A 20,607-nucleotide genomic window follows, 5' to 3' on the forward strand; every position below is an offset into this window, starting at 1 on the left:
ATATGCACATAATGTGGATTAATTAATACTTTTACAATACCACCACTTGTCTGATGAACCATATTACATAATTGCCATTACTGCACTACTGGATACCCTGCATGGTATCGGTCATGTGGTTTGTCTTGAGAATTCTTAAACACTCTGGTCAGTGCGGGTTGGTGACGAGGTGGGATTGGTTCAGATATCTCTCACTACTCGTGTTAGCTGTGGCCAGTCATCAAACCCAGGTTACTGGGTTCATAGCACCACCGCTATCCCGTTCTATTATTCAACACTGCACAGAACATTCTTACAGGAAAGCTACGGGTTTTTTTTTGGTAGATATTATTTTTATGTTACCAGACGCATAACAAGTGAAGAAATGAGCTGGATATTCCACTCTCTGTGTTGTTGATGTCAGGTCCTGCAAAGGGATGCGACTCAAAGGACAGAAAACTGGAGCGAAGTAGTAATTTCCACCGCAAAAGGCGCAGGGAGCAGGGATGGTAAGTGAAAAGACGAATACAAATTCGCAGAATCAGACGCCTTTGGAAGAGGAGTATACATTTTTATGTTATTGCCTGCTGGTAGCAGCATACATTATTAATATAATCACTCCAGTTAAGCCGCTCTCCCATCTGCCTCCCCATGGGCATTGGCTGTGGAGATGCTTATGTGCGACAGCAAGGTAGCGCCTACAGGTTTGTTTTTTACTGCCTAATGATGAATAGGGCACTAATGTAAAATGTATGGTTTGTTATCCACGTTCAGGGAGATGGCGGCAATGTTTAAGAGGTGGTTCCTGACCTTCGGGGTCACCGGTATAATGCAAAACGGTTGGTCCCGGCATAACCTATTAAGTGTGACTGTCCACTCGCATTACAGAGCCTTTTGGCTCGCCGTCGAACAAAGATGGTTACGGCATCGCGTGCCTTTCAGATGCCCTTCGGCAGCAGTCTGGAATGCTCTTCCTTCCCATACGGTATTAGGAAGCCACCGGGGCTATGCACTTTTAAATATAGATTGAAAACTGACTTTCTTTAGAACTTTTGGCTACATACAGGTGCGAAATATGTTCAACATACATACATATAACAAATAGGATGTCAAATTCCCCAAAGCCGAAATGTCATTGAAAGTTGGACCAAACTGAATAGTTCTTACAGAAGGCACCCTGGCATTATATACCAGCATTTGTGTTCACATTCCCTCACAGTTTTATAAATCTTACCTATAAAAGTATTTTATGTCTGTCTGTGTGTGTGTCTGTCTGTGTGTCTGTCTGTGTGTGGACTAAACTTGCAACGGATTTGACTCGCGAACCGTGGGGTTTGCGTAAGAAAAAAGTTAGCAGGTACCACGCGATAAGCCAGCACTATTCAAATTTCGCATCCGTCAACTTTAAAGTAGTTACATTAACAATGTATTCCCTTTTGTTATTATATTACTCCACTGAGCATGCGCCAAAGCACGCATCTGCGCATGCGCGACAAAGCCGAGCCGTGGTTGCCCCCAGCAATGCACACGCGATCGGTGGGGGGAGAGGGGAATTCTCATTCGCGTTAAAAATGCTAAATAAATACACAACGCTGAGGTAAATTCTTCAAAGTGTGATGTCCCCCCCAACCCCAATGTGTGCAGTTACTACTATAGAGTCGCTAGATGCTACTTTGGCCGGCTGTGCAATCTAGGCGAGGCCGGGGGCTCTGCACGGGACTAGGCCTCACCACGTCTGTGTGTGTGGTGTCTGTGTGGTGTCTGAGTGTGTGTGGTGTATGTCTGTGTGTGCTGTCTGTGTGTGTCTGTGTATGTGTAGTTCCAGCCTTGGTAGGTACTGTGGTGTCTGTCTGTGTGTGGTGTCTATGTGTGTGGTGTCTTTATGTGGTGTCTGTGTGTGGTGACTGTGTGTGTGTTGTGTCTGTCTGTGTGTGGTGTCTGTGTTCATACTTCATAGGTGCTGCTGCTCGCTACGAACTAACAACAGTCTTAGTTGTGGTGGTCTCTTTCACCATGTGTTTTGTCTGTTTTGACTGTAGTAGTTACTACTATATAGTAGTTACTAGTAGTAGTTACTATAATAGTCAGTGGATACTACTATCATCAGTAGTTACAACTTTAGAGTTGGTAGATGCTACTACAGAGTCGGTAGATACTACTGTAGTCAGTAGATACCACTACGGTCAGTAAATACTGCTACAGTCAGTAGAAACTACTATACAGTCAGTAGATACTACTATAGTCATTAGATACTACTGCAGAGTCAGTAGTTATTGTTATAGAGTTGGTGGATTCTACTATAGAGTCGGAAGATACTACCGTAGAGTTGGTAGATACTACTATAGTCAGTAGATAATACTTCAGTCAGTATATTCCAGTAGAGTCAGTATATGCGGCTGCAGAGTCAGTAGTAATGACTATAGAGTCAGTGGACACTGATGTAGTGACATCTCGGATGTCACTGAGTGGTGCCGGCCCTCGAGAGACATGGCGTGCGATGTACTCACATCACGGACATCATGTATGTAGCGACATCGTGGATGTCACTGGGTAATGCCGGCCCTGGTGAAGCACGGCGTGCGATGTATTGCCATCGCGGACACCCCATATATGTGGGTTTAGTACCAGCCCTAAGCTCCAGCGTGTAGTGCTGACCACTACAGGGTAGGGTGTGAGAGTGCAGGCCATATGGGAACGCGGTTACTGTGGGCCATGGCACTCTAGTTGACCCCGAAGGACACGTGACCAGTAAAGTCTACATGGGGGCCCCCAGGTGGGGGCTAGGGGATGATCACGTGTCAGGGGAAAGATCTTACGGGAAGGGTCGAGAGGTGACTGGAGGTCTCTGGAAGGTGGTCGTGGCCAAGGGCGGGGCCAGCCACGACCCGGGAGCATATAAACCGGGTCCCCACAGGGACCGGGGTTCAAAGTTGCTACCGTCATCTGAAGATCTATTTTTTGAGGGGGGGGGGGTCGACAATTTTCGGAAACCTTTTAGATCAACTATTTACCCCCACTTTCTATAACTTTATGGACTTCTGCAAGCCTCTTATAATTTTGTTGACGGACAAATGGCCAGACAAACGGCACGCCGGGCTTTCACAATAGCTTAGTATTTGTGTATGTATATGTTATGTTTTTAAGAGAAGTTTTGAAAGATATTTTTCCCATGGGCAACGCCGGGCACTTCCCGCCAGTGTAATATAAACACACATCATCGATTCAGCGTCTAATTTCTGTATTGACTCATTGTGCCTCATTGGCAATTTGAATAGAGTAGCCACCTCTTCAAATATGTCACCAATGGGTGGGGAAAAAACAAAGCGAGGAAGATGAACAACCCTTTGTTTCTGAGCCTGTCCTCGTGCAATCAACAGCGGCGGCAGCGGAGATTACAACGTGCCGAAAATTGTATCACCGACAGAAACATTGCTCGTGATAAACTTTCGAGCAACGACGTATTGTGACGGATTGGGTGTGGGTGGGGGTAGAGCATGTCTATATCCAAATGTATGTGGCGGTACACCGGTGGTGAGCTGGTACATATATATAAAAGAAAAGCAAATTTTTCACAATAATGATTTATTTTCCCGTGATTCGCAACCCCGGTCAGAAAATCTCGCGGTAGTGGTGATGGCGGCGCGTCAAAATCCGTTCTCGTGATGTCGAAGCAAGTCGGAAGACGAATATCAGTTCACATTTTGATCTGAGACTGTTTTATGAGAAACCGGTGTATTATGCTGCACCGGTGTACCGCCGATACGTCCGTATGCGCGTTGAATATTTACTTGCTTCTTGGCACGTGCGTGGGGTGTGTTGTTATTGTTGCTGTTGTTAATTTCCAGATTCGCAGCTCTGCTGCGTCTCACGCACGGGCGGCGGGCAAGGCGTAGGTAGGGGGCAGCAGTGGCGAGCACGGAGCCCCCCTCACCACCACCCCCCTTTGCGTGACCCGCAGCTTGCGAGGTTAATGGGTGGGGGGGGGGGGTGCCTCTTTCTTGCCTGTCGTGAGCGCAGATCGATGGCACGGTGCTCAGCACAAGGGTGGCAGACACCGACGATCAAAGAGTGCCGACGCTGGGGTCAGGGCCATGTCACTTCCCGAGTCGGTAATCACCAAGATTTAAAGCTTACCTAAATGTGTAATTAATATTGTAATAATGACCGCGGAAGGGGTTGGGTGGTGTTGGGATGGTGGGGAAGATGGGGGGGGGCGGGGACCAGGCGGAGCATTTTTAAGGGCACCACTGCTAACGTAGAGAATTGTGGGGTGAGTCATTGGAACAAGACGTGATTCCAAACTCGGCATGTGGGGTGAGTCATTGGAAAAATAGAACCATCACCGTTGCTTACAGCTACAAACGCCACGTAAGATTCCTATGATGTCACGTTATGTCGTAAATACTTCTGAATGCTGTTTTATGCATGTATACTTAGACGATAGAAAATAAAAGGCAACCCAGAAAAAAATGCTATTGTAGTTCTTACCGAAGCTGTGTGTCCTGGACTGTCTGGCATGTGTTTGAACCCTCATTGCCAAGGCAATATACTTTTAAATCGCAAGTGCATTCTCGTGAAATCACTGCCATGCTCATTTTCAAAGGCATCAGTAATCATGACATTACTGCAGTGATGTTATGAAAAGCAAGAGAAATAACTTTAATCGGTCCTGCAGTGATGTCATTACAATGCACTTGAGGGTGAATTAAAATTCTTATTTTTTTTACGAAGATTTTTAATTATTTCAGAAAGCCCGAAACACAGACCATAGTTACAGATGTACAAGGATAACAGTTGTTATTTTTTAAAATATATAATAAAGGTTTTTGGGTGAGATCGCGTAGGTATAAATGTGTCGAAGCCATCCACCACCCGACACAGCCAATTAGTAAGGGATTTGTAACGTAAACAAAACGCCAAATAGTTACTACTTCAAACCACCAGTGTGTTGGAGAGTAAATCCACAACATTTACAATTTGAGTCCGACGTTTCACTGGTAATTACATCCAGATATAAGAAATTACATCCAGCATCATCGGGCGATTTGCCTGAAAGGTGAAGAAATCCACCAGCTTCTGGTCTTAAATAGAGCAGAACGAAGTCATCACCTGAACCCAATAAAAAAAACTTTATTATGAAAATTGGTCGCGAAAGCCTACGTGTTGAACAAAATCACAGTTATTTCTTTGTTGCCTTGCATCTGACTTTGACAACTATGTTTGTTGTCAGCGTTTAGTTACTGTTTTAAGTCTGAGACAGTACGCATTTTTACAATCAATATCACACCCAGCGACTTGCCTCATGCACTCATGAAAGGGTGCATGTGTATAGAGCCTGAACATGTGATAATTAAATTGTGTTTCATGTTATTGTAATTTTGTCCAGCCAATATGAAATTGGATATTTTATGTGACCAACATTTTAATGTAAAGATTCGTCATGTGCTTCATTTTGTTATATATATATAGATGTCTCATTTTAAGATCCATTAACATTAATACAAAAAAAATACTTGGAAAATGTAATTTTGGCTGGTAATATTACCGTTTGAAATATTTACGTGGCCAATACTTTTAAATTTTTAATACAGCTTTTTGGGTTAGATTGCATAAGTATATAAATGTGTGTCGTTAAACCCGTCACCACCTGACACAACCAATTAGTAAGGTTTGTCACGTAAACAAAACATTCCAATTGGTTACTAGTACAGCACACCGGTGTGTTGGAGAGCAAAGCCACAACATTTACAATTGTTACATTTGCATTGCATTCAAGCACTGTACACACTATGTACTACTCATAGTCTCGACAATGAAATATTTTTACAATTATTTTTGGAAACCTTTCAGAATACAACGTTAGTCGCATGTATCTTTTTAAAGCTAATTTATATATTGTCAGAATTTAAGTACCTTGTGCGCACTTATTTCTATTTTTAGATTGTCAATTTTATTTTATTTTACCAGGTAAAGCCCACTGAGCTATATAGTTATTTTTCAGAAGTGACCTGGCCACAAATGATAGCTCAACGAAGTGGCTTATCACGTGGAAATTTACAGCAGTCAAATACTCTAAACGAGTGTTTCTAAATGTGTAGGGAAAAAACAGAGAATCCGGAGAGAGATACACGTGACCACAGAGAGAGAAACACGCAAATTCCAAATATACAGCAGGTGTCAGGGTCGGGAACGAAGCCACGACCTCCTGTATACCAGGCGAGGTAGTTAACATATTGCCACCGTGGCGTCCCTAATTATTATTGTTTTATTCCCTGCCACAGGTAATAAAACAACGAGTGAGTGTGTGGCAGACGAAATGTCACAGAAGTGTAGATAAACGTTCCAAGCTGCCTATAGATTGGTCGAATGCGTTGTGCAGTCGATAGCACTGTAATCAGTGTGAGACTTGGACATGGCAATGGAAACCATCCGAAGGCTAGAAACATTTGAGATTGTTTTTTGTTTTTCTCGGAGAGACTTTGCGAATAATATGGAAAAGTAAAATTACGAACGAAAAAGTGTTCAATGTAATGCAATGCCAAATAAGTTAACTAAGATTCATTATATATTTAAATATAATAATGATCTAGGCATCATTCTCTGATTGAGGTATTTCATTTGTCTAAACATGTAATAAATAAATTCACTTATTTTCTAACAACTTGTCCCACTTAGTTGATGATGTCCAGAGTTACACGATTAGAATGAGGAGTTTGTTTCCTTTATTCATACTGTTAAGAACAGTGTTTATATCTTCAAGTGTGATATCTTCATCTGATAAATGATTTGATGCCTGGCAATTATGATTATTTTGTCGTACGGTTGGTTACGTATGGTGCGAAAGAAGTCCAACATATATACATGCATACAACATTATTCTACCATCTTGTGGTATGGCTCCATCTGTCTCCCTAAGGGCGACTGTTCATGAATTGCCACTCATCAGTCCCCCGTATTGCTGCGTTCGTAACCCATTGCTTTCGACGACGTCTGCAATCATTTTAGTGATTTGATCTCCAATTTATTTTCCATTTTTAAATCCTAATTGTTTTACAGTTATTCGTCTGAAATGTTTTGTTTTGCATCTATGTTCACATCTCTCCTCCTTCTGAATGGGTGTTTTGTGGTTTCAGATCATTTGTTATTCTAAGCTTTCCCCCGAATTTCAATGCGCCCTCTTGCTATGCTGGTTATTGAAGTAACATGCAATAACCGGTCTAAATAATTAGCCAATGAAATATAATACCTATGCAATAAATGTCAATACTAATTTTATATATGCTATATTACGTAAATTTTAAATAACGTAATACTAATAATTATGCTTTCATTTTATATAGCGTCATTCATGCCAACAGACTCACACCATGCTGTACATTAATTACATATAAGGCCCAAATCCCATATACGCGGTTTGCTACTTACGGCGCGAAAGAAGCCCAACACACGCATGTATCAAGCAAATGAAAACCCTACTACTACCAAGCAAAATTAATAAACAAATTAATAAATTGCACCAAAAAAAGGTTTTCAATAAATAAATAAATAAAAGTTGTGCCTGTAAATCAATGCCTTCATTTACCTCCACTGGCTTCACATTGGGTGAAAGATTAAGACAAATAAAAAAGTTATAGATCATTAGCTCTTTCTTTTGAGTCTTGATATAATCTAGCTTAATGTTAAGACAAATTAGGGCTATGTGCCATCTGAACATATGGGCAGAGTTATCGCCTTGGGGTTTCGTACAATGTTCTGACATTTTTCCTGACTTGAAATTGATGCATTAAGCAGAGTAGCACATGAACTTTTATCATTTTGGCCTAACGTAACATGAAACGGAATTCAAGTGAATTCCTTGTTCAGCCTAAATTATATATACGTCTTCATTACATCGGTGATATAGTTACGTAGTTCTCTTGTAAACAACAAAGCATTATAAGAAAACATGTATATTGTCCCTTTTAAGCTGCTATGCTTCTTTGTGTTACCTTGCAAGTAGGTGTATGGAAAACCCGCTTGACTAACGTTAGCATGAAAACTGCCAATACAGGACAACTTATAAGATGTTAATAAAGTATGTAGGCAGCTTACGGTTAGGGTTAACCTTTCTCTGCCCAAAATGATAAAACATCAACATTGTATAGGCATGAATAAGTGGAAAAAAGGTCCCAAATATAATATTATAAGAGCTTTCGATCTGACATCATTTGTTTACATCCAACCAACATAAATTTTGAAATGTTTTCATTTGAAAAATAAAGTTATATACCCAAGATAAGAGTAACAACATCTGAAAATGTGCATTCACAGAAATTGCTGCGTCACGTGTCTGACAGTATCTGTGATGTTACGTATGATGTGGCCAAAACGAGCAGAATACAAAAATGTGCAGTTCATGGCATAATGCGCAAAGGACTCTGCTTGGAGACACATTTTCCTGCTCTGATTAGCCTCTAAGTATCCAAGTACAGATTCTCGTGCATAACCTTGAACAGTCCTGTCTTTAATATTAGGACTACGGTTACCACATTCAAAATAAGTAAATGTTTTGATAAACAAAAGGTTTACCATTAGTTCATATTGGAATTTGATATGATCCCATTTTTGCCCAACTAATGCGTTACTCTCGGCCTCGGTATACAATATTTCGCGGGCCATGAGGGATGGCATTGACATGCGAAAGATAAATTCACCCACCCGTAGCCAGACAGTGGCTGATACTGATGGTGATTTCAATGCACATCAAATATTTTACGATCAGACGTTAGCTATTTGTTCTTGATGGTTATTATATTGTATTCATATTTATGGGAGGAAAAATGCCTTAATTTGTGTGGTTCAGTATAGACAAGATCTTTTTTTTTTTTTTATAAAGTCCTACTTTTCCATTAACAGGAAAAAATTTACACCTTTTACAAAGTTTCTAATTAGGGTCATATAATTTTTATTTTCAAAGGTTGCACCACCAAAGCCCTAAAACTGTACATAATTTAACGATTGCTAATGCTTCAGTTGTAACTTCAAAGCCATTATCACATTTTAATAAAGACAAACTGTAATACTTGGAATACAGTAATTGTTTTCTTGATTGCTTCACTAAAATGTGCACGTAATAGGCTATGATCTAAAATAAATCACTGCTGGCTTGTGAAACGTGCCCTCTGGTTTGCAGTACTGGTCTGTGTCTCTGTTCACGCTTGTTATACACAGGAACAAGTGCTCTTCACGCTTCAAGAAATCACAGGCAGCAAGGTGCCTGGTGCCTCTGTGAGCAGACATAAAGGTGATATAGAAACAATCCATGGCTGGATGAAGGCCTCGCCATTGGTAGTCTGACCCATAGATATGCATATGTTGCACTGCACAATGTCCGTACCGCGTACGTCATATATCCGACCGTCACGTATCCACCCTGACCCATTACCTGCTCACCCCCTGGGTGCTGTATTTGTGCAGCGTGTAGCTTTAATGTTGTAACATGCAGATGTTCACAAATCCCACCTTATCACATATCCACCTATGCACCTCGGTCCCCAAAACATCGGGTATGTGACATTGTACTGTATGGTGTTTTAAGCATATATACAGTACTATACTGTACCGTATATGACAAGACACATCAATAGTATATGATCAGAGCATGTTTGTCTTCATATTCACCACAAGTACGTGTGATTAATGCAGACAGGATTTCTTGAAAAAAGAATGATGTTTGGTGTTTTAACATTTCAACGCCTGTTTTATTGCCAGAAAGGGTAAAACCTATTGTTATAAATTGGAAGTATTACATCTGACATCGTGACGTCGAAAGGCTGGGCCCCCCTAGGTTGCAGGGCCTGGGGCAGTCGCCCCGATTCGCAGTACGGCTCTGCAAATGCTGGCAAAAATATATTTTTTCGTGGCATTTCATCTCCAGATCATAAATGTGCATGATATCAAGATTAACGTGAATGATTAGCATATATAAAAAATAAAACGTCATACAGAAATGTCATGTTCGATATAAAACATGATTTTGAAAAGAAAAGTAAATGAATGTGATATTAAACATCCGTGAAATATGAATATAAATGGAAAGTGTGTCTTTGTGCGACAGACAGTATGTATACGCTACGCCTTCTGCCCACGGTTGGACATTGGTAGCATTTGCCAGCGAGCTGGCACGTGGAGTAACTTCTAGATTTGAAGCTTTCGTGACCTGCAAGGATTCATACTCTTAGTTTTTTTCGGTAAAGTCACGTAGGTAAAAAATGTTTTTTAGATTTAATTATTATTATTTTATTTTTATTAATTTTAATTTCATTTTTTTTACCTACGTGACTTTACCGAAAAACACTAAGAGTACAGTGTAGTAACGCCAGAACGTGCAGCACTGGAGACTCGATGCAGCGCGTGCTTTGTCGCCTCCTAGCGGCAGCGGAGTCGTCCGTCCCAGGCAAGAGGCAGACTTGCTATGAACCCATGGCACCCTTTGCCGCTCCTTGCCAACCCAGAGGGGCCATCCTGCGCAGCATCAGCTGCATCGAGCAGGGTAAGAGGGTTATTTGACTGTTTTAAAGGAAGTTGTCCTGGAAAAATTATAATTTTCAGGCCATTAAAAAAAGCCAGTTGTGTAATGATGGATTACACTATGTAACAGTTTTTGTTTTTGGGTAGCAAGTGTTATTTCCTAATTGCTTATGCCTAAAAAGTATAGAAAATGGCTATTATTTGCGCCTTGATTATACCTCAGAAGCGAAACCCTACTCTTGCTGTGTGTGCGTATCGGCGTTTGATGGGAGCAGACTGAGTACAGTTTTCCAGTTTGTCAGCTAACCCTCAGTCACATAACCCACAATACCTGTGTCCACCCACGTGACCTCTGGCCAGCGAGGAGCCTTCGACACTTCACGTGGCCCTCAAAGTGCACCAAGTTCCGGCACAAAGTGGCGTGGTGACATCGCCGTCACCTAAAAGAGGCGAATGACGGGGCTGTTTGTTGATGGGAGCTAAAGCACCTTTGGGGGGGGGGAGTGAGAGAGGCCAAGGGGAGGAGGTCTATGTGGCATTGAATGTGATAGAGAGGGGGGGGGGGGTCAGGTGTCAGGATAGCTGTATATTGATTTCGTGCTGGAGAGGTGAGGTCTATATTGGGTTTCCACTGCCACTCCCCAACATATGTGCAAGAGGCAGAGAGTGCAAAGAAAAGGAGTTCGTGATGGGATTTAGACCGCTGAGGCAGTGTCAAGCAAACGAATTTGAATTAAACTTTAAAACACTTCTATATCTGGTTGCTGCTTCAGTAACTGCCCAAGGTTAATCCGTTTAAGTATGTCAACTGAGGCTTCAGCCATGCTGCAAATTACTAAAGGCGTTTATTGGAGTGTGCATTGGTCAAAAGCATGCCCCACACCGCACACAGAATACAGCTTTGATGTAGCAGTTCAAGTGTAGCCGTATGCATACATGCATGCACCATTAGATTTTATATTAAGTTTAATTAATAAAGCGCCGTTTCTACAAAAAGGGAATATGCCAAAGGTAACCCTGAAACTCGATTTAATGTAAAAAGTAACTGCATTGGTAATCAAGCTTTATATATATACACACACAACATAATGTCTCCTGAGCCTCGAGGGTTGGGAAATTGTATTTATGTAAATAATTGAAAGTGAGAGTAAAACATATGATATCCGCTGTCCTAACACTGTCATTTCTGGCAGCCGTACTTCTGCTGGCTGAGCGATATTGTTCACATTAATCCTGCAAAGTCGCAAGCAGCGCATTGATGTATTGCATATTTATAAGACAGCTATAGGCGTCACACATTTCCTCACCGTCGTTGAAAGAAGCACTCCTTTTGATTCTGGAGTTATTTTACATTTCTACAGCATAATTTTTATGTTGTTTTTTTTAGAAATAGTTTCAGTAGTGTCGCTCTTCAAGATATATTTCATGTTATGTTGGGCAAACAGGACAAATGATCAACACGAGACTAAAAGAACATCAGAGAAGTATTCAATTCTCCCAAATACAACTGTCAGCAGTAGAAGAACACGCGTGCCAACAAGGACACTCAATTGATTTTGGTAATGTTGAAGTTCTGTGTAAAACTAGCTACTGGCCAAGACTAATTAGAGAATGTCGAAATTGAAAGAAATAAGAATAATTTTAACCGTTCGGATAGCTACCGCCTTAGTGCTGCGTGGAAGCGAATCATCAAATAATACATTATTTAAATGCATGCCTTTAAAGGGCAGCATACTTCAATAGGGATTACCATTAGTACGGCTATTTTTCATAAATACAATAGACAGGAAGGACAAGATCAAACGGCTCGCATAATGCACATGCATAATGTACTTTGACTCAGTAATCTTCCCCCGCCCCCACACGTGGCGCAAGAGCGCAGAAGCGTGGTCATATCTACGCTTCTATATAAGGAACGAAACGGTTAGACTTCTCCACAAATTTGGCTGTCGCCTGATGAAGCTAGTTGTAATTACTGGCGAAACGTCGTATTCAGATTGTAAATGTTATGGCTTGACTCTCCAACACACCGGTGTGCTGTACCTAGTGACGAATTGGCACGTTCTGTTTACGTGACAACCCTTACTAGTTGGCTGTGTCGGGTGGTGGCGGGTTTAACGACACATTTATATATTTACGCGATATAACCCAAAAAAACCTATTATGGATATGTTTCATCGTCTGAGATCCGACTTCAGCTTTGTCAAATCAGAGCCATGGACACAGAGCAGCGTGTCAGCTTTGCTCGTGATCCTTGCAGATCTTACAGTGACAAATAATACACTGGTGACATTGCTTTACAGGGCCCCCTCGTTTGAATGCACTGTATATCCCCCTAGAAAGAGCACAGGAGATAATATAGACAAGGGGTAGCTGTGGAGTGGGATGAGATGGATGTAGACAAGAGGCTAGAATGAAAAAGATGAATGCGATTTTTATGTTTATTCGGATTTATATTTCAGCTGAGATTTGTTTCACCCCGATTTATTTTTAAATTAATCCAGTACCCCTTGAGCTACTTGTGGCCCAACATGTTTGCTTAGTTAGCTTGTGCATAGCACCACCACTGAGCGTGATTGTCTTGTTACATTTTTTAAAATAAATGAGTACTCTAAAGCCCCAATTATTGTGAGTGCTTCATTGCCAAAACATAAAAGGATGAACAACAAAGCTAAATCACAAGAGTCTGAGGCTACACAAGCATTTGTAATTTTCTCATCTTGATCCTCTCGGTGAATGAGCTGATAAAATGTGTGGCTACGTGCAAGTCTAAAAACAACCACCTCATTTTTTGTTACGGACTATGAAATTGTCGTAAATTTCTGTACAGTTCATATGATTCAATTTGCCTTATTTGTTTGGCAATGTCCATTTACATAGACACTAATACAGAAACGAAGGGAGATACATATATAGTATTAAATGGTTTAAATTAACCTGTGAAATTTAACTGTAATACGCAATTGCCCATATTTCCAGTTCGTGAGCAAAGCAAAGCGGGCACTTGTGGGTGTGTCGGCATTGCTGCCAATTCCTGAGCACACAGCAAATCTAACCGAGCAGTTGCCCTGTTCTCTCGTGCCTCTGCACCAAACCTCAGACAGGAGGGAGCCTGCGGAGTGCCCGGCTGAGTCCACCTCCATCGTGTCTGCCCTCGCACTTTCCACACCGGACCACACTTACGTCAACATGCCACAGACACCCACCAGCCGGCACCAACTCAACTACATGGAGCTGGACTTGCAAGCCCGCAGGAACCTTCGTGGTGAGTTGCGTCTCTCTCTCTTCTTATTGCATATGGAACATCGGAAGCTTCACAAGGCGATTGTCTTACTTTGTTATCAGCTATTGATTCGGTGGGTGGAACATTTGTGCACTCGACTTGCAATTCCAGAGGTCACCGACCGTCAAAACAGCAGTTGAAACAATGGGGAAAGGGTCTTAAATCCTCTCCTCACCACCACTATCCACCCAGCAGTATGAATAGGCACACCACAGTTGATTGTATGTTGAACTTCTTTCGCACCGTACGTCGCCAACCGTGTTAATCGGAGGTGCTAAGGGTTGGGGGGGGAAGAGGACAACTAAACACAGACAAGCAGTTCGTCGATCGGCAGGCCGCGTGTGGGTGGGGTAAAGTGTGGGTACTCTTAGGGGCCGTCCATAAATGACGTCACGCACCTAGGGGGAGGAGGGGGGTCAGACATTTGTGACGATGTGTGACGAAGGGGATTGGGTTTTGAGAAATGTGACGTCACGTCAAAATGCACAACTTTAGATAAATATAGACAAAACGTTCTACTTAATTAAGTAGACTTTTAAATAAATGTTTTCTCCTACAACATCAGAGTGTAGCGCCACATTAAATACGCACTACAATGACAGTAGTTTAAAGCGATTTGAAGCATGTTTTATATATTTTTTTTTGGGGGGGGGGGGCAGAGCTTTGTGACGTCATATTTGAGGGGGGGGGGGTCTGACTTTTTGTGACGCCGTGTGACGACGGGGGGGGGGGGGTCAAAAATCGTCCAAACTCGCGTCGTGACGTCATTTGTGGACGGCCCCTTACCTCTCCCAAGATGTGTGGCCAGCGGTAAAGAACACATTCCTCCTGCGGAGGGAGCTGATAGGAACGTTGGGTTGCTCGGTCAATGGCCAGGGTCAACGGCGGCGTGGTGTATTCCGCAAATATTCCCGACTGTGAGGGCGGGCACAAGCCGGCGTGAATAGGTTAAACGTTGAGTTTGATAAGGGAACCACGGGGTGACGAGCCCCTCCCCACCCAGCCCCACCCCTCCCACCCCCCACCCAGCCCCTCCCCACCCTCCCCTCTCCACCCAGCCCCACCCCTCCAATTTTTGGATTCACGACGGACGGACGGATGGACACAATAATCCCCTGTGGGCTGGTGGAACCAGGTGGTTCCTACCAGTAAAAGGGCAAAATAACACGGAGATTGGTTCCCAAGAGCTCCCTCTATTGGAAGCCCGTCTGCCTGCAGTGGCATGAGCAAGTACTTGCAGGGCTGTAACTTTTTATTGACTGCTCACTCTGCATGATTATGTCTTTCACGACAATCATACCAAACTGTAATATGTGAAAAAAATCTCCGAACGTGTTCAACACAATGTGTTGCCGATGGTTTGAGACCATAGTGGCAGCAGTGATTGCAACTTTAGCATCGGCGTTACTCCCTCTAAGCCACGTATTTATCAACAACACATTTTGACGTTTTTTTTACGACTGCCCCGTTGTTGTGTACTCAACTGCAAGTCAATCAACACGCCACTTGCATGTCACACTTTCCTTGTGGTTATACAAAGGGGATCCAATGTCCATGTTGTATGTTCCATTCAGCTGCAAGATGAATATGTGTGTGTGCAAGCCAAGATAAATATATAAATGAGGGGTGGTCTGGCTTATCGCAATGTAAATGACAGCAAAGATATGTAGCAATGTCTGCACATCTCTTGTTACTTATATTCTCCACAATAACGCGAATGATTATTTTGTGTTATTATAAAATGTTTTAAGTTGACCTAGGACCCATGTCTTGTATGTATGTTGAACTTGTTTCACACCGTACGTAGCCAGCCGTGTTAATCGGAGGTGCAGTGGAAGGACAACAAACGAAACACAATCAAACGTTTTCAATCGAGATTTAAAAGTGCATAACTCCAGTGGCTTCCTAATATCAGAATGAAGAGCGTTTCAGACGGCCGCAGAAGTGTATCTAATGCAGTGACCGTCTTTGTTCGATGGTTAGCCAAAAGCCGCTGCGAAAAGAGTCCTTGCCCTGTAACATTTTGCAGTTAATCAGCATTAGTGGAAGCAAATCTGACCCTGCAAATGATACTGTATGCCAAGGCTGGTCCAGAGTTTGCTTGTGTTGAATAAACAATACACTCCCAGAAGGTCATGGTTGTGGAAAAAATACTTTTATTTTCTACTTGGGGGGGACAGATATACAACATCTTTGATACCCACGAGGTTTGAATGATTAGTGAAAGTCCATTGAAGAGAAAACTTAGTGTTACTGTGGAAGAGAGCAGATGGTGACTCGGGCGTTGACACAGCAATCAACATGTACTGTTCATAGTCCTGTATCTGATATAGAGTTTTGAATGAACGAACCCAACACGCGGAAAACACTACTTCCACTTTGTGAAAGAATGGTTTGTAAACTGCTACCACATGGTTAAAGCAGGCACAGTAAGCAAGCAGCGGGGGATCTTTAAGCTGAACTGAGCAAAGGGATGGGTCAGTTTCTCACGGCAGCTGGAGCCCACTGAGGAGGCAGCTATGAGGCTCAGTAGAGCACACATTAAAGTCATGCAGTAAACATTGCGACACAATCGTTTCAGATCTGAAACTCATTTAGTATTAATGGTCTACAATTTAGAAAAAAAGTTATACTAAATTGTACCGATTAATAATTGACTATTTGTTTAGGCCACCTAAACATCTGACCAAATCTATGTCATTAGAACCCTTCACCACTCAACATAGCCAAACAAATGATCTTGCGATGTACATTGTTTCACTACATGCCGATTCGTTTGGCTGTGTCGGGTTTTGGAGGGTTTTTAATGACAGATTTGGTCAGATCACTACTTGGGCCTCACCCAAAAATAAATTACGAATCATATTCGCCACAAAAAAACCCAAGTTCTAATTACTGTGCATTATATTTTTTCTTGTATGAAAGCAACTGCAAAAGGTAACAGTCCTGCATGTGTTTTCTCTTGTCACTGCTGTTAGAAAGGCCTTCACTTGAGTGAGCTCTAGACAGCCCCGCTAGAGGGTATTTAGCCCACTCTTCTACGCTGGCGGGACGTCTCAGAAGATGTGAGAGTACCCATACCTCATCCAGTGCCGGATTATCCTAGTAGCAAAAGTAGCATGTGCTACGGGCCCCGCACTTTCAAGGGCCCTGCGCTAAATGCTGTCAAGCTATCAATTCCACCATTAGAACCTCATTTGCCAGAAGAAAAAATATGATAATTGGTATTTTACCCTTTTATCTGGCAACAAAACCGCCTTTTGGCGTCATCTGGTCCAACACCAAGTGAGACTAGGCTCTAAGGAAAGCTGTCTCGGGTGTGGACCAATCAACTTCAAGGACAGTGCATACATTATCAGAGTTGTGTTTTTTTTGCATTACGACTGCAGGTATTGTGGTCTATGCAAACATGACTCCTTGTAAAAAAGGTGTCAGTTTTGTTGCCAGATAAAAGGGTAAAAAACCAATTATCCTATCAATTCCAGTTCAGTGATTCTGCACTTCCTCCATTACTATAGTACTATACTGCCTTCAACTTTTATGAACGACTGGGTGTTTAAGGTTAGCGATTTGTCGTATTATCTGGCTGTATAGCAAATGAAAAAAATAACAATACTTTACTATGCAAGTTAAACATTTGTTTGAATATTTATGTTTTTTTTTAGGGCCCCTTTATAACATATGCTACAGGCCCCGCACTAGCTTCATCCGGCACTCACTCCATCCCTCTCATACGTGACCTGTCGATGGACTAACCGTGGTGTACCTTTTTTAATACTGCTGGATGAACACAGACAGGGGATTTAAGAAACACCGCTTCAACTGCTACACCAGGAGATCTAACTGGCGACCTCTGGTTTTTCAAATCCACTGGGTTTTGGCAGCATTTATATTCGTTTGGAAAATTGCTAGACAAAATAACAATAGTCAATGAGACTCGACATAACATGCACACTGTACTGCGGTAATGTTTAATTTAACTTAAATATATGTATAAAATGCTGGCATCTGGATGACCCAATGTGAAAGCCATTTTTTTTATAATGCACCACGTCTGAAACAAATGAAAATGTGTTTCTGTCACAATTGTTCGCAAAAGCGTATTTTGAAAGTGGGAAGACAATCACACCACTGTGTATGCTTCGTTAAACAGAACTGGAACAGCTGCTGAACTCTAAAGCGTGTTTATGCGCATTTACAATAACACCAGTTTACACCAGCAGCACAATGATAATTGATAAATGCAGACAGTTGCGGTCTCCTAAGCCGAGCTACGTATGGTAAACAGCTGCTGAGAGAGACACAATGTACGGCATTGATGTGCTCGTGCTGGAGCCAGATTTTGAGATATTTCTAGAATCTAAGATAATGCTTAAATTGTTTCCATATAAAATGTGTGTTTTAAATCAACATACCAAAGAGTTTGTTGTTAAAATGATAATTTGTCTGAACTAATGATTGGTACGTGTTTTATTCCCCCAATAGTCGTCATGTTAGCATAATAACAGTTGCTTATTTAGCTATATTTAAAATGCTTTAAAATACAGTATTGTAATTCAATTTATGAATAAAATGAATGTATGAGAATACGTTTTCCCCTTTTTTCTGGCAACAAAAGAGGTGTTAAGATGTTAAAACACCAAACTGAAACCTTGTACAAGGATCATGTCTGCATTAACCACAATACTTGTGGTCAGAATGTAAACAAAAACATACTCTGATAATATATGCATTGTTCACACCAGAGATGTGGACAATGAACGGTGTTAGACCAGAGGACGCCTTTTGGCGTTTGAGACTAGGCTCGAAAGAAAGCTGTCTCTGGTGTGGACCAATCAGTTTCAAAGACAATGCATGTATTATCAGAGTACGTTTTTTTTGCATTCTGACCACAAGTATTGTGGTTAATGCAGACATGATTCCTTGTAAAAGGTTTCAGTTTTGTGTTTTAACATCTCAACACCTCGATTTAAAGCTTTCGTGACTGCAGGGATTCATCTTCTTGGTTCTTTCGGTAAAGTCACGTAGAAGGGAAGTAATAAAATAATAAAAATAAAAATAAAACATATTTTTATTATTTTATTACTTCCCTTCTACGTGACTTTACCGAAAGAACCAAGAAGATCGCAACACCTGTTTTGTTGCAGAAAAAAGGGGAAAACCTACTCTCATATTCTGGTACTGGCAAAGGAGGTCCCATGATGTAAAATGAATGTACTTGATAATCTGTTTTGTAATTTGTCTGGTAAAATAATAGTACATTTAAAATCCTTCTGCTTCAAACTCCATTGACAAGGCTCGCACCAGTCAAAATAAAAACGTCCCAATGGAATCTTCGTGTTTGTAAACAGCACAGTATGTCGCACCTTAGAGCGCTACGTCATTACGATTCACGAAACCTCAGAAGCTAAATAGGAAATAGGGTTGTGCGATTCAGGTTTTTCTTTTAATGTTGTACGATCACACGGCCCGAATTGTATCGAAATCCAATTCCAAACAAAGCCAATCCCCATTCACCCTCCGCTCAGTTGGAAGTCGCTTATTTCGATGCTGCTCGCAAAAACATCGTACGGCAGACTCCCCTGCCCTTTGTCCAAGTCACTCGAACATAAATTATGGCTGTTTCTGTTCAGTGTGTTCAGATGCTGTTATATCCAGACACGATATGCATAGGAATTGTATTTTATGTTGACCGCTGATTATTATTTAGTGTTACTTATTTACAACGTATTTATGTCAGTTTGCTTTAAATGCGGTGTGATTACATCGTATTTACGCACGACAGTTGCGGAATGTATCGTGTTATTTTTACCGGTTCTCTGCATGTAAAATAATATAAATTAGCCAATTAAATGTAGCAATGTTGTTACAATCTGATTTTCATTTCGAATCAATACCAATTGCAGCAATATGCTCAGCTGATCTCCTGAACCGCCAGATCAGATGAGGCAGGTATAGAGCTGTTTCTGATTTATGATCGATCCGATTTACACTCCGAGTAAATAGGATTCAGCCGAGTCAGTTTGGTGGAGCAAAAGGCAAGTCACACCTGCATCCAATGTGATGCTAAATTAGCGCCAGGTGTAATGCTTCAGCGTGGTTCTTTGAGAGCAATTGTTCTGTAATTAATGTCATTTTCCAATAATATTCCAAGCTAATGCTCTGCTTGTTTTTTTTTCAATACACATTGAAGAGCCCGCGACATTTTTCAGTGATCTGCCAACCTTGCATACATATCTCACAATGACCACAGGCATACTCTCAACCAAACTCTAGAAAATACACACGAGTACCAAACACAGTTCATGCACTAATATTCCTGACGTTTATAAACAATGCAAATACACGTGATTCATGGGAAACTGAAGCTATCAGCAAAGCAAAGGCGTTATTAGAAAAATATGCAGCAATTATCAAAGCCATTTATTAAAATAATGATGGATCGCTACAATGAGTTTGCATTGAGAGAATGGCACCCTAAAAATCGGAAGAGAAATCATGTAAGGAGATACCCTATAACCAAGGCTGTAAGAGTAAGAAATATTTTTCGATTTAAAGCTTTCGTGACTGCAGGGATTCATCTTCTTGGTTCTTTCGGTAAAGTCACGTAAAAGGGAAATAATAAAATAATAAAAATAAAACATAATAAAATTAAAAAAATTCTCACGACGTTTCGGCCACAACACACGTTTATAAAGACGGCTGCATGTGTTGTGGCCGAAACGTCGCGAGAATTATTTATTTATTTAATTGGTTTATTTCGTATTACTTTATTATTTCCCTTTTACGTGACTTTACCGAAAGAATTAAGAAATATTTGTTATCTTTTGTAAAAA

The 20,607-nt window shown here is 41.4% G+C and overlaps 1 protein-coding gene across 1 annotated transcript in view; it reads left to right on the plus strand.

Moving 5' to 3' along the window:
- Nucleotides 1-20,607, plus strand: part of LOC133350650 (uncharacterized) — a 40,314-nt gene that overhangs the window by 18,661 nt on the left and 1,046 nt on the right. Inside the window, exons 3-7 of the mRNA XM_061565249.1 lie at nucleotides 404-488; nucleotides 3,997-4,088; nucleotides 9,190-9,262; nucleotides 10,391-10,510; nucleotides 13,589-13,753. Coding sequence (XP_061421233.1) covers nucleotides 404-488; nucleotides 3,997-4,088; nucleotides 9,190-9,262; nucleotides 10,391-10,510; nucleotides 13,589-13,753 — 535 coding nt within the window. The remainder of the gene's footprint in view (nucleotides 1-403; nucleotides 489-3,996; nucleotides 4,089-9,189; nucleotides 9,263-10,390; nucleotides 10,511-13,588; nucleotides 13,754-20,607) is intronic.

This window comes from Lethenteron reissneri, chromosome 34 (assembly GCF_015708825.2).
Source record: "Lethenteron reissneri isolate LAM-NWPU_2019-01 chromosome 34, ASM1570882v1, whole genome shotgun sequence".
Classification (NCBI taxonomy): Eukaryota; Metazoa; Chordata; class Hyperoartia; order Petromyzontiformes; family Petromyzontidae; genus Lethenteron; species Lethenteron reissneri.